The following is a 13,331-nucleotide window of genomic DNA, read 5'->3' as shown; positions in this document are numbered from 1 at the left end:
GTCTAAGGGCCTCCCCTTAGTAGCCTTTCCTTGTCCTTATGTAAAAAGGACCAAACTCTCACAGTCAGCCAATCAGCTCCGACCTCCCTCTAGAACCTTCCTGGGAGGAGCCTCAGTCCCTCAGATTTTCGTACGCACCCAGCTAGGTTGGCGTAATATAGTCCGAGAGGGAAGTGAGTCCTTCCAGGGGAGGCGGGAGGGTTGCATGTGAATCTATGAAAGACACCAATACTGGATAACTGCTGTTACAGGTAAGTAACGCATTTCTTATCCAGTATTAGGGGTGTCTTTCATAGATTCACATGCCTGAATCAGAATAGCTAGCAATCATAGTAGCACATTTGTAAAGTAGAGTTGCTCTGCCGTCATGTTAGATAATGCATATAATATCATACAACAAGGAGACAGCATAGATAGAATATCATCAGAGCAAGAATGTGCATACCTGGAAGGCGGGATGTAGGAAGGCTCACCTTACTGAAAGAGATGGCGAAGCACCGCCTGGCCCACTGCCGCATCCTTCTGGAGTTCGATATCCAGGCAGTAGTGTCTGGAGAAAGTATGCGGTGACTTCCAGGTCGCCGCTCTGCAGATGTCCAGGATCGGCACTCCAGCAAACAGTGCTGTTGACGTGGACATCGCCCTGGTGGAATGAGCAGTAGCATGATCATTCAAAGGCCGGCCGGCCTTGTCGTGGCAGAATGAAATCGCAGAGGAGATCCATCTGGAGATGCTTTGCTTCGTGAGAGGCAGGCCCATTCGCGGTCTGCTGTATGCCACGAACAGTTGTGAAGATTTCCTGAGAGCCTTAGTCTTGTCCAGGTAGAACTTTAGGCATCTCATAAGGTCCAAAGAATGCAGCGATCGTTCCGCTGCTGTTGAAGGGTTGGCAAAGAAGGACTTAAGGACTATTGGTTCATTGAGATGAAAGTCCGAAGGTACTTTTGGAATGAACTTAGGGTTTGGTCGCAGTATCACCCTGTCATGTCTGAATTGCATGTATGGTTCCTGAATGGACAAAGCTTGCAGCTCGCTAACCCTTCTGGCAGATGTTAGAGCGAGCAAGAGCGCTGTCTTCCATGAGATGTGTTTAAGAGATGCCCGATGAATGGGCTCAAACGGGTGACGCATGAGTTGGTTGAGTACCGGATTAAGCTGCCATGTAGGAGGTACTTTCCGAGGCCTCGGAAAGGATCTGTAGAGCCCCTTTAGGAATTGCTTGACCAGCCGACTTGACCACAGAGAAGAACCTCGAGATAGCCGCCAGGTGAACCTTGATGGACGCATGCGCTAGTCCCGACTGAGCCAAATGCAGGAGGTATGGTAATATCTGTTCAGGGGTGATGGCGAGGGGCCGTAGGCCCTGGTCCGAACACCAAATGCAGAACCTCTTCCATTTGAGAGTGTAGGTTTTGTTCGTACTCTCCGCCCTTGCTTTAGCTAATACATCCCTGCAGTCTTGTGGGATACCAATACTGGATAACTGCTGTTACAGGTAAGTAACGCATTTCTTACTTCGCCATGTACATAACATACCAACTGCCACTGTTCATAGTCCAGCTCCTCATATTGTCGGGAGGGTGGCCTCCTCAGGCGGTAGGTCCAAGTCCAGACCTCGATAGTCTGCCCACTGTTTCCAAATTTTGAAATGCTTCCTGGGACAACCCCTTCCTATAAATACAGGTTGTTCTATACCCATGCAGAAGTCCATTTCGTTCTTCCAGGCTGTGAGCGACGGGGCCCGGGGGGCTTTCCATGCTTTCGTGATATCGTGTTTCGCCAGTGTAAATCCTTGCAGCATTAGGTGGCGTTTATACCTGTTTCCCCCAACCCCAGCCATGACATGCAGTAGTGCTAGTTTAGGGTCTCTCTGTAGCTCCCAGGACAGGACTTAATCTAAGCAACGGTGAACCCCATCCCAGAACCTCCGCAGCGATGTACATTCCCAGACTGTGTGTAGCAGTGTGCCTACTTCCAGACCACAGCGAAGGCATTTGGGGTAGTAGTCTCAGAGTAGTGTGCAGTGGGGCTGAGTATATTAGAGTGGCGTAGAGGTGATTGGCATACAGTGGAGTGGTACAAAGTGGAGTGCATTGGGATAGAGTGCAGTGTTGCAGAGTAGGGTGGCACACAGTTGAGTGGCGTGGAGTGGTGTAAAGTGCAGTGGCGAAGATTGCAGTGATGCATAGTAGAGTAGTGTGGAGTTTAGTGCATTGGCATGGAGTAGAGTGGAGTGGTGTGGAGTAGAATAAAAAATTGTTGAAAGGAGTGGTGCAGAGAGGAGTGTAGTGACATAGAGTGGAGTTGTGCTGAGCAGAGTGGAGTGGAGTGGTGCAGAGTGGAGTGGAGTGGGGTAACATGAAGTATTTATAGTATGGTAGCGTACTGACATTCCAGACAACAAAATCTTCAACTGACATGACCATTACATTTGCACTCATATACAATTTTACTGATTAAAATATACAACAGTGCACAAACAATAATGTGTGGAAATGTCATCACCTAATGTATTGATTTGATTGTCAACACAGTTAATTTAAAGACATTTACATTTTATGTGCTATGAAAAGAAATATCATACAGCCTTCCTCAAGCAGACCCAGGGTACCCAGCATGATTGTCACGTAAATCCTCTCACTTTGAAGTCAGAGAAGGATAAAGAAAAATCAGACTCCCTGGAAGACACAGCCTGAGATTTGACCTCTGTCTTTAAACGTGACAAGAGCAGGATTTAAAGGCCTGTTTACATGAATTGAGTTCTTGGAAGAATACATTAAACAAGGTTTGGGCAAAAGGATGGACAAACTCGAGCTGTACAGCCTAAAGCAAGTAAAGCAAGCACATGGAAAGCCAGAACCTCTAAGCCAATTGTACACAACGGACGGAATGCATTCCTGGGTCAGCTTTCTGAATGTCCCCAAGATGTCTTTAGCAAACTAGACAGCTGCGCTGTCTGATAGGCTGTGGCCTAAGAGAGGGCACTAAATAGCACTTTTAGTGCAGAAAGAAAAGAAGTCGGCCAGGTGAAAATGAAAGCAATTATGTGTTAGCAGAAAGTGGTGGTAAATGGTGCAGATCGTAAGAGTTAATCTCCCTCTGTAAAAACAAAATGGAGAGATAAAAGAGAGCGCCTCCCAGAGGGCCTCTAAAAATCTGTGTTTTCAAACGACATGGAAAGCTTGATAAAAAGTGGAAGCAGTGGTTTTGATATAGATATTTTTTATAATTTACGGAATATGCCTTTGTAATATTTTGCATGCTTTTTTGTTCACATATTGCGAATGTTTGTTGGTATATTGCAAACTGAAAGTGGTAAAACATCTAAAGTAACAAAAACTCCTAACAAGCACACCGAGTCTAAGCAGGTCTTCGCAGGGCCATTGAAAAACGTGTCTAGGTTGTCCTAATGCTTCACTTAAAGTGCTTTTTGCAGTCATAATGTATTTCATTTTCTGTATTTATAGATAAAATACGTTTTTGCTTATAAAAAGTTTGTGCATTTTAACCTGTTCCGAACAAATATTTAAATAAGCAGAAATAAGTTTTACTCCTAATGTGTTTGAACCTTTTTCCCTCCTTTCCTCTGCTTGGAACAGATCACGCGGCAGCAGTACCAGAATGCCCTGATGGCATCCCGGATGGACAAAACTCCGCAGTCGTCTGACAGTGAGAACACTAAAATTGAACTGACTCTTACTGAGCTGCACGATGGCTTGCCAGATGAAATGGCAAACCTGCTCAACGAACAGAACTGTGTCTCACACAACAAGTCTAATCACAGTATGCACAATGAAGGCGCCATATAGTTCAAGAGGCAGACAACCTCATCAATTCAGGACTTCTTTGTCACCTAATCCTCTACCCTTTGAACTCCATCCTCAGATGACTGTCAGACTGGAGGATTCTGGGACTCGCTTGTGAGCCCAACTGCATCTAGCATTCCGAGACCAAAGACATTGTGCCCGTGGTGGGGGCAAAAGCTGTGGAGAACAATCAAAGACAAGTGAAGGAGAGAGAGAGAGAAAAGCTCAAAAACTAAAAGAAACGGGAATCAACAGAAGAGAACATACATGGCAAGCTTCCTAGCGTAGGAACACCAACACTTTATTTTTTCAGCATCTTTTTTGAATTCTCTTTACTTCTGAAAATGTGAAAAAAGGTGCAAAACGGACAAATTTTTATCTAGAGCTATGTTTAGAGAAATGTATTTTAATAAGTTTTGAATCCCTCTTCTATTTACACTGACTTGTGAATCTGCAAAGTCTAGAGTCCTTTTCCCCTCTGCAACTCCAATCAGTGTTTGTAGCTGGAAATCATATGTAAGAATAGTGATTCCACTTGTTCTACTTTACGAAGTAACTAAAATAGCACCACCAAAGATAAAATGTTAATTTGATTGATTAAAATAGTTTTTTATTAAGTTTAGGGTAATTGGGCATTACTCTATGGATTTACTGCCCTTGGCTTTATGTTCAGTAGGTTAGGAGCCCATGCTTGGAGATTTAAGTGCCTTATGTTACGATGTGGTCTACTTTTCCTCTGTGAGGTTAAAGTATGGATATGGCTTTGTGCAATGATGTGTATCACACAGATTGAGTGAGATTTGAGTTGCAGTCACACAGATTGAAGCAAGGCTTTCAGCAGATGAAGCACCTTAAAAGTGTGTTAGTATTTTGAAGAAACAATTGTAGACTTCAAAGATAATTGAATACCCTTTTTTTCACCAAACGTATTTTGTGATGTTTCCTCAGCCTTGTGTATAGACCTTGTATAAGATGGCATGGGCCCTAAATGATTTTTGAGTATTTGCCTTTGGTTTAAAATGTTGACTTCCTGGTAAAGGAATGTCTTTGCACCCTAATTTTCTGACATTCTGGTGGCATTTTAAATTTCAACGTTAAAAAGAACTTTTGTCCGCTGGGAGTCATTTCAGAAACATTATATTTGCTCTTTCATTTAAAATGTCTGGTTTTATCGATAAATCTGCAAAACGTATGTCAGGTATGAAGTGTAACACTGACTTCTACCCCTTGCATATTGAGTATGTTATTTTCCCAACGGTAAAAAATTATAGAAACAGCTTAACATCAACTCCAAGAAAATGTCTTTAGCGCCCCACTCCATTTAAAAATAATTTGATTCCATTTGAAAGTTGATACATATGATCCAGAAAGAAGTCAACACATTTTCTTTGCCCTAAATGAATAGAAACAATGGGCTTATCAATTGCTGGTCACAGTCTAGTATGGTCTGCACCATAAAGATTGAGTAGCAGATATAAAATCCTATTCTGTGTTTACGGTTTACCCTTGGACATACTGAGGGTAAACATTTCAAGACACTGAAGAATTTGGTGGAAATACATCATGTGTTCTGAGACACTACCACGCTTATTATATTCCATTGCTATTCCTTTAGTTCTGTTCAGGATTTGATCCAAGGTGAGAGGGCGGAAATCTTTAAACAAATGTAATTACTGTCAGTGGATATTCAGTGTTAACCTGTCCTCTAAAATCGCTAATATCAAGGGTACCAATCGCTGTTATACATAGTAACGTTAAATAACAACATCTCTAAATTATCATGGTTCTAGACCAGGGCTTTCTGAAGAAAGTCTAAGAGAGTCAGGCCCATGGTGGAATTTCAGAGTAACAACTAAATATGAAGAATATTTTTGTAAATGTAATGTGTCTGGACAACCTGGAATTCTGTCATGAAATTCTGGCCCTTATGGACCTTTGTTGGAAATGTCTGTGCTAGTTTGATGATCTGCAATGCAGTGTTTATTCACCCCAGTCACATTAATGACATGACCAGCTCAAAGTACTTATTAAATGCCATGCTTAATGCTGCCTTCATTCCTTATGCATGTAAATATCAGTGCATTGTGATTCTCTTAGCACCTGAATATCATGTGCATACGCAGACTGCGTCCATTTTGGTAGGGTCTCTCCATTGTGCAGCATTTGAAAGATTGAGAAGCTTCACCATCTACTTGGTTATGTTATCATCATTATAATGTGAATTTTGACAGCAGTATTAATATATTGAAGGATGAACAAACTCTACATATTTTTTTAAGTTCAGTTTTACTACACAGTGCAAACAGACACTACCGTTAACTAATTGTGCTGTGTAGTACTTTACGTTTTCTTTGCCTGATCAGGCAACTCTGTGAAACAAATTCCAATTTTCCAATGATCATTGGTGATGCATTTGTGCAATCTCCTTCTTACCCATGTAGAGAGCATGTTATTTGTAACTAAACAGATTTTTATTGTACTTTAGTAGTACATTGCCTTTTCTTAATTAAGGTACATGGGGGCATGTTTACCTTGGCTACAATGTCTTTAATTTTTAGTTGATGGTACATTCCATTCCATTATCTTATTCAAGGTACTGTAATATGCATGTTCACTTTAACTAAAATGTGCTTTAGCCATTGACAGTGCATTTGAATCCTTATGTTTTTAAAAGGTGCAACATTTCAATTATACCTGTTAGGATGATGCTCTTGAACCATGTTCCTAGCCCACTATTAGCGAATAGGCTGTTTTTAAAGGAGGACTTTAAGATACATCTTCGTTAAACGCAGGATGCTGTGCCCTAGAAACGTAATTTTGCACTATATCAGGGTATTTAAGATACTGAATAATGGGAAATGCAGAAAGGATTCAGAACTTTTCAAGTCTGATGCACAGTTGGTTTTAACTTCGTACCACTAAAAGCTCATACCGTAATTCCATTTTTGTTTGCGTTTGTATAAATTGAAGGGTTTTTAATTTATTTGCTTCCATTTGCATCTGTGATCCAGGAACATGTTACTGTGCTTTTAGGGTACATGTTATCAAGTTATTTTAACTTGTTTAGCAACAAAACGCTGTTTGCCATCAAAGGCAAATAGATTTTCTGGAGACACCTAGTTGTCTTCGATTTATACACAGCACTGCTATCAGAAATTCCCTTTTGACTAGGCATGCATCTCTCTACCTTTCTGTTTCCCATTTAGTTTGAATGCTCCATTATAATCCGACTAATCCATGTTTCAATTTAAAACTCATTTTTGGTAGTCTCGCTATATGTGTTAGTATCACAACTAGCACAAAAGCTTTACTCACAATTTATTCCGATCCACATAATTCTTAAAATTTGCAACAGTCCTTAACCGTCCATCTTAAACTCATTCTGCAACTTTCATGATTTTGATGTGAATGTCCCTTTATCCTTTTGTGTTTTAGATCATTAACGCATTGTAGATCACTAATGTGCTGTTTCACCTATGGTTCATTCCAGTGGCAAGATTATATGCACATTTAATAGACTGTAGAAATATTGCACCTTAACAAAAGAGACTCCATTACAGTGATTGAAAATGTTGTGTATGTATCATTAAAGATAACGTGACTTGCTTTTCCAAATTAGAAACCTTTAAGCTGTTTCTGTGCGCTGTCACTACTGTACACATGAATGTCATTTTTTTTAACATGGTGTAACATGGTATTACTGTAATGCAGTATCCTTATCAAAGTAGCATCTCATAGGGGATTTTGCAAATGAGGCCTTTTGAATATGTTGATTTTTATTTAAGAAAATGTTGACAATTATGTTTAATCTGTTGTTTAATACGGCAAAGGATGTATTATTGTTAGGGATGGGCTTTAGTATGAAGCATATATTTTATTTCTTCTCTTGCAAGTTTTGCTTCTGAAGTTGGTAACCAAACAAGATTTTAGCAAAGGCACATTGATGTTGTTCTCAATATTAGTAACTCCTGAGTCTTCCCATGGATTATTGTGCCAATATTTGATTTATGGGCATATCTGTGTTTTATAGCTGCTTCAAAGGTAATAGCAGATGTATTACAATATGATTTTCATAAAATTAGAATTTCACAAGCTGTGTTTCTCATGGAAAACTGGCTTTTTGGTAGGCCTCATAAGAAAAGAATCTGTTTGGTAACAGGAGGGGCAGATGCCCCATGTAGATGAAACTGGTGTCTTCTGAGATTCCCACAGGAAAAACTCATTTTTGTAAACCTGTATTCAACAATAAATCTGTGTGTTCTTTGGATGTTACTGTTTTTTTTAAAACTTACATGTAAGAAGGTAATGATCTCTTTGATGCCTGTGTGCGGAAAAAAAATATATTAATTTACGTAAATGTATTTTTTGCCAAATTCAATGGCATAGTTGTAAAGCTCAAACTTGAACCTGATGTCCACTTAAACAGATTTGTGATTCTTTAAAATCAGCACTGATTACAAATTCCATGGATCGTGGCATATGCTTCACCATTTCTACTACTGCATTATTATACCTTAGTGTCACAAAATGCTCCCTGATCTGAATGAGTCTTTCAGAGTAGTGTACCTCAATTCAATTCAATTCAAAAATCTTTATTCGATTGTAGATTTTACAATCATAAAAGTACAATTCATAAGTACACGTTTAAAAACATTACAAACAATTCATTTCATATGGCAAGTAAGAGACACAGTATACAGTACAAAGAAAAAGATGGTACATCAGGCACTATGAGCATGAGCAGTATTTGGTTAAAAACATAAATAACTGTATTCTTTAAAAAACACCTAAAACATTCGCAGCATGATTATCCATCCATACTTTTCCTAAAACAGATGGCTTTTTTAAAAAAGTTACAGACAAATAATGTACAATCGCTATTCAGTAGTTGTAAGTAGTAAAGTGCAGGTTTGATTTGTGCAAAACTCAATTTTTTAAGGCACGGTTTAAGATATAATTTCCGTGGGGTGGAGTAATAGGGGCAGATAAAAAGAAAGTGCGCCAGATCTTGAGGAGACTTTCCGTCGCAGCTACAAGCTGGCAACACTTCACCCCGTTGAGCCCCACTTGGTACTGCCAGTAGAAGATGATATAGATCAAAAGGGAACCTTATTAGCAGAAACCGTTCGTAGCTGGTCAGGGGCCATGTCAAATAAGGTTCCATTTGTGGACAGGTTTTTAATAGTAAGTGTTTCCTTACACTGTCCTTCTGTATCTCAACCTCTTCTCTGTCGGTACATCTTAGCAGTAGTATAGCATTTTTAGGTTTAAAGTATTTTATTAAGGCATAAAAAACACGGGGAGGGGAGCAGGAGGTCAGGCAAACATACAATACAAGAAGCAAAGCGTTGCAGCGAGTCAGAAGAAGAAGAGGGAGGCAGGGTGCCCCAGAGGGTAACAAGGCAAAAAACATGAGGCAGTAAGGCACTGTAGACAACCCCCCGTAGGCCCCCACTCCCTAGGCAAGGCCAAGCCAGAATAGCACTCTGCGACACAGCAAAAGAGAAGCATACCATACCACCAGCCCCTCGACCCCAGAAAAAGAGAAGAAAGAAAAGCAAGGAGGAAAGAAAAGAAAACAACACCCCAACATCCCCGTCCGAAAAGCAGCATTAGAAGCATATAACCCCACTTCCCACCCCCAGCCCCCGGTCCCCAATCCGCACAATCACTCCGCCGCTGGCGCCGGCGGTGTCAGCCTAAGGAGGCGCAAGTACCGTGGGCACGTTAGCTCGCGAAATTCCGTGGACAGCAGTGCCAAAAAGGGATGCCAGAGCTCCTCAAACTGGTCAACATTCCCCGCCACCGTTAGCGATATCTTCTCCATACCCAGTACCTGCCAGAGCCTATGCAACCAACCAGTGATAGAGGGGGCAGTGGGGGTGCGCCAAAGGACAAGTATGTTCTGAACGGCTGAGCCCAGCGCAATCGCAATCTGCCTGCCCCTGCGGGATTTCAGCGGGTACATCAAGTCATTGGGGAGGCCAAGCAAGACATACGCGGGGAAGCGCGGGAGCTCAATCTCAAAATGCCTATCCACCTCATCTAAGACTTCCTTCCAGTAGGCCGACAGCACCGGGCACTCCCAGAGAATGTGCGTGAGGGTGCCCTCCTGTCCGCAGCCGCGCCAACAACCCTTATCGCCTAGTTTGCGCATCTCGTAGAGCCGCTCCGGGGTGTAGTACCAATAGGTGGACACTTTAGTGAAGGTTTCCGTCAGCCCAGTGTGGTACGCAGAGTGCCTCGCCCGATACGCAATCTTGTCCCATTCCTTGTGGCTCAGGGTCCTGCCCAGTTCCCTGTGCCAGCGCTCCCTCCCTGGGTTATGGTAGTGAAACGGCGGGGGTTGGAGAAATTTATACAAATCAGTGATGAGTTTGGCATCCGAGACCCGGGTCACCAACCATCGCTCATAGGGCGTAATTGTACGGGCGGTGATGTCACGCACTGAGGGTTGAAGAGCCCAGTGGCGGACTTGCATGTAACGCAGTCTGTCCCCCTCCGTCAGGCCAAACTCCTGCCGGAGCTGCTGGAAGGGGAGCACGCCCTCCGGCCCGTAGATCTGGAAAAGCGCTCTACATCCCGCACTCACCCAGTGGGAAAAGGCCCCCGGCTCCAGGCCCGGAGTGAAGTCCGGGTTGCCAGCGATGGGAGAGAACGGCGACGGAAAAGTGGTGAGCTCCCGTAGCTCACACACCGCGTCCCACACTCTTAGCGGGACCCGGGTGATAAAGGAGGCGTAGAGATTAGGCGGGCGGTGAACGCGCCGTAGGAACGGGACCTCCTGGAGGGTACGGCCCGCAACTGCCTGGTCTTGAAAGAGCCAGTGTTTGTCCGATTCCCACCGGCTCCACTCCACCAGGTACCGGAGCTGCGCCGCCTGAAAGTACTTCCGGAGGTCCGGGACCCCGAGACCTCCCGCCTCCGGGGCAAGCATGGAGAGGACCCGCTTCATCCGAGGCTTACGGCCTTGCCACACAAAGCGGGAGATGTCTGCCTGCGCCTGCCGTATCCAGCCCACGGGGGGCTGAAGAGGTAGAGCGCGGAAAAGATACAGGATCTGGGGCAGTATCGTCATCTTCACCGCCGCAATACGGCCCAGCCACGAGAGTAGGCCCTTGTTCCATCGGCCGAGTTCCTCCTTTATCCTTTTGCCTAGAGAGGAATAGTTAGCTGCGACCATGGCAGGCAGGGTGGGAGCAAGCAAAATGCCCAAGTAAGGCACCGTGGAGGAGGACCACTGCAAAGGGAAGAGACTTTGAAGGTCCCGTCTGGTGTCGGCAGAGAGCGACACATCCAGTGCAGCCGACTTAGTCATGTTCATTTTAAAGCCCGCAACGCGGGCAAAAGCGTTCAGCTCCTGGACACAGGCAGGGAGCGACCGCCTGGGGTCATCTAGGGTCAACAAGACATCGTCCGCGTATAGGCTGACAGTGTGTGTGTATTGCCCCATCTTCACCCCAATAGCGTCCGGGTTGTCGCGGATCCTCTGCGCAAACGGCTCCATATAAAGGGCGAAGAGGAGCGGCGAGAGAGGGCATCCCTGTCTCGTGCCGCGCTCAATGGTGAAGCTGCTGGAGCTGTGTCCATTGACACGCACTGACGCCGACGGTCTCCTATAGCAGTTAAAGACCATAGCGCGGAACTTCTCGCCGATCCCTAGTTTCCCAAGGACCAGCTCGAGGTATGGCCAATGAACCCTATCAAAGGCCTTCTCCGCGTCGACCGATAGCAGCATCCGCTCCCCCGGGACGCGTGAGGCCTTTTCCAGGACGTGCGTCACTCTCTTCGTGTTGTCGACCGTCTGCCTACCGGGTACAAAACCGGCCTGATCTGCCTCCACCAAACCTGGTAAGTGTAGACCCAGTCTGGCCGCCAAGATTCCGGTGTAAAGCTTGAGGTCCACATTTAGGAGCGAAATGGGCCGGTACGAGCCGCACAAGGTCCGGTCCTTCCCCGGCTTGGGGATAACCGACACAGTCGCCGAGAGGAGGTCCGGTGGGATGGCGCCCGGTTCGGAAAAGGAGTTGAACAAGCGAGCCAGGAGAGGAGCGACAGTGGGACAGAAGGTCTTGTAGAACAAGGCCGTGTAGCCATCCGGGCCCGGGGCTTTGCCATGCTTCAGCCGTGCGATCGCGGAGATGACCTCCTCCACGTGAATGTCCCTCTCTAGGTGGTCCGCCTGGGAGGGGTCCAAGACCGGGAGGGTCACGGATTCCAGATAGGCCTCAGCCTCTCCCGGTGGGGAAGATTCTGAAGCGTACAGTGCCTCGTAAAAGGATCGAAAGGTATCTGCCACCTCCGCGTCACCGGAAACCGGGATCCCATCCACTCCCACCAGCTCCTTCACCACATTGCGTTGCTGCGCAACCCTAAGCCTATGGGCCAGGAGCTTACCGCACCTGTCTCCGCCAGTGTAAAAGGCATGTTTCAGGCGCAGCGCTGCGTACTCCGCTCGATCTAGATCCAACGCAGAGAGGAGTTTTCGTGCCGCCTTCAGTTGCTTCCAAACCCGAGGTGCCCCCGTCCGGCGGTGGACCTGCTCAAGCTCCCTAACCTGCGCCGTCAGTTCTTCCCTCTTGCGCTGGCGTTCCTTATTTTCAGCCGAGGAAATGGAGATAAACTCTCCCCTGACGACTGTTTTCAAAGCCGCCCACTGTGTAGCCAGGGACGTGTCAGAGTTGTTATTGTGGGTCAGGTAGTCCTGGATGACCTCCTCCACTCGTTTCACCACCGATTTCTTATGGAGAAGCGTGTCCCGAAGCTGCCACATCCCTCTCGAGGGGGGGGGCGCCGGCCACGCAAAAACTCCGGAGACCGGCGCATGATCGGACAGAGACAAGACCCCGATGTCCGCCGCCGTGGCAACCGAGCGAAGTGGGCCGCTCACCAAAAGATAATCCAACCGCGAATAAGTGCGGTGTGCGTGGGAAAAGTAGGAGTAGTCCCTATCGGTGGGATGCATGGTGCGCCAGAGGTCATGCAGGTCCATCTCTGCAATCTGGTCCCGCACCGCTCCAGAAAGCTCCCCTGTCTGCGGAAAACGCTGGGCAGACCTATCTAGAGTGGAGTCGAAGACCATATTCAGGTCTCCCCCCAGGATGACATGGCGATCGGGCGAGGCAGTAACGTCCATCAACACCGAGTCCAGGAAACGATCCTGGTGATCGTTTGGGCTGTAAACCGAACCAACCGTAAAGGTAACACCTCCTAAGCGCATGCGATACACTAGGAGCCTCCCCTTCTGCTCGGCATGTTTATACAGCACCTCCCCCCTAAAGGAGCTGGCTAGAAGAATGGCCACCCCAGCGGTCTTAGTCGCAGCAGAGGAAAAAAGTTGAGTGGGGAACTTGGCAGAGCGCAACCTATGGCAATCTCTGGAGAGTAAATGGGTCTCCTGCAGGAGGCAAATATCCGCCTGCGACCCCTCCAATAGGGAGAGGATCGCCCTACGCTTTACGGGGTTATTCAGACCCTTGACATTAAGGGTCACTACTTTCAGGGGTGGCATCGCCTCCAGGGAAA

The 13,331-nt window shown here is 45.7% G+C and overlaps 1 protein-coding gene across 4 annotated transcripts in view; it reads left to right on the top strand.

The window, feature by feature from the left end:
* CNNM2 (cyclin and CBS domain divalent metal cation transport mediator 2) overlaps positions 1–8,076 on the top strand; it is a 1,082,606-nt gene extending 1,074,530 nt beyond the window's left edge. For all 4 annotated transcript variants that reach the window (XM_086922712.1, XM_086922710.1, XM_086922711.1 and 1 more), the window contains one exon: positions 3,600–8,076. In XM_086922712.1, coding sequence (XP_086778838.1) covers positions 3,600–3,809 — 210 coding nt within the window. In that variant the 3' untranslated portion in view covers positions 3,810–8,076. The remainder of the gene's footprint in view (positions 1–3,599) is intronic.
* The last annotated feature ends 5,255 nt before the right edge of the window (positions 8,077–13,331 follow it).

The sequence above is a fragment of the Lissotriton vulgaris genome, chromosome 5 (genome assembly GCF_964263255.1).
Source record: "Lissotriton vulgaris chromosome 5, aLisVul1.2, whole genome shotgun sequence".
Lineage (NCBI taxonomy): Eukaryota > Metazoa > Chordata > Amphibia > Caudata > Salamandridae > Lissotriton > Lissotriton vulgaris.
The sequence above is the reverse complement of the archived record's forward strand: the minus strand, read 5'-3'. Positions and strand labels throughout refer to the sequence as shown.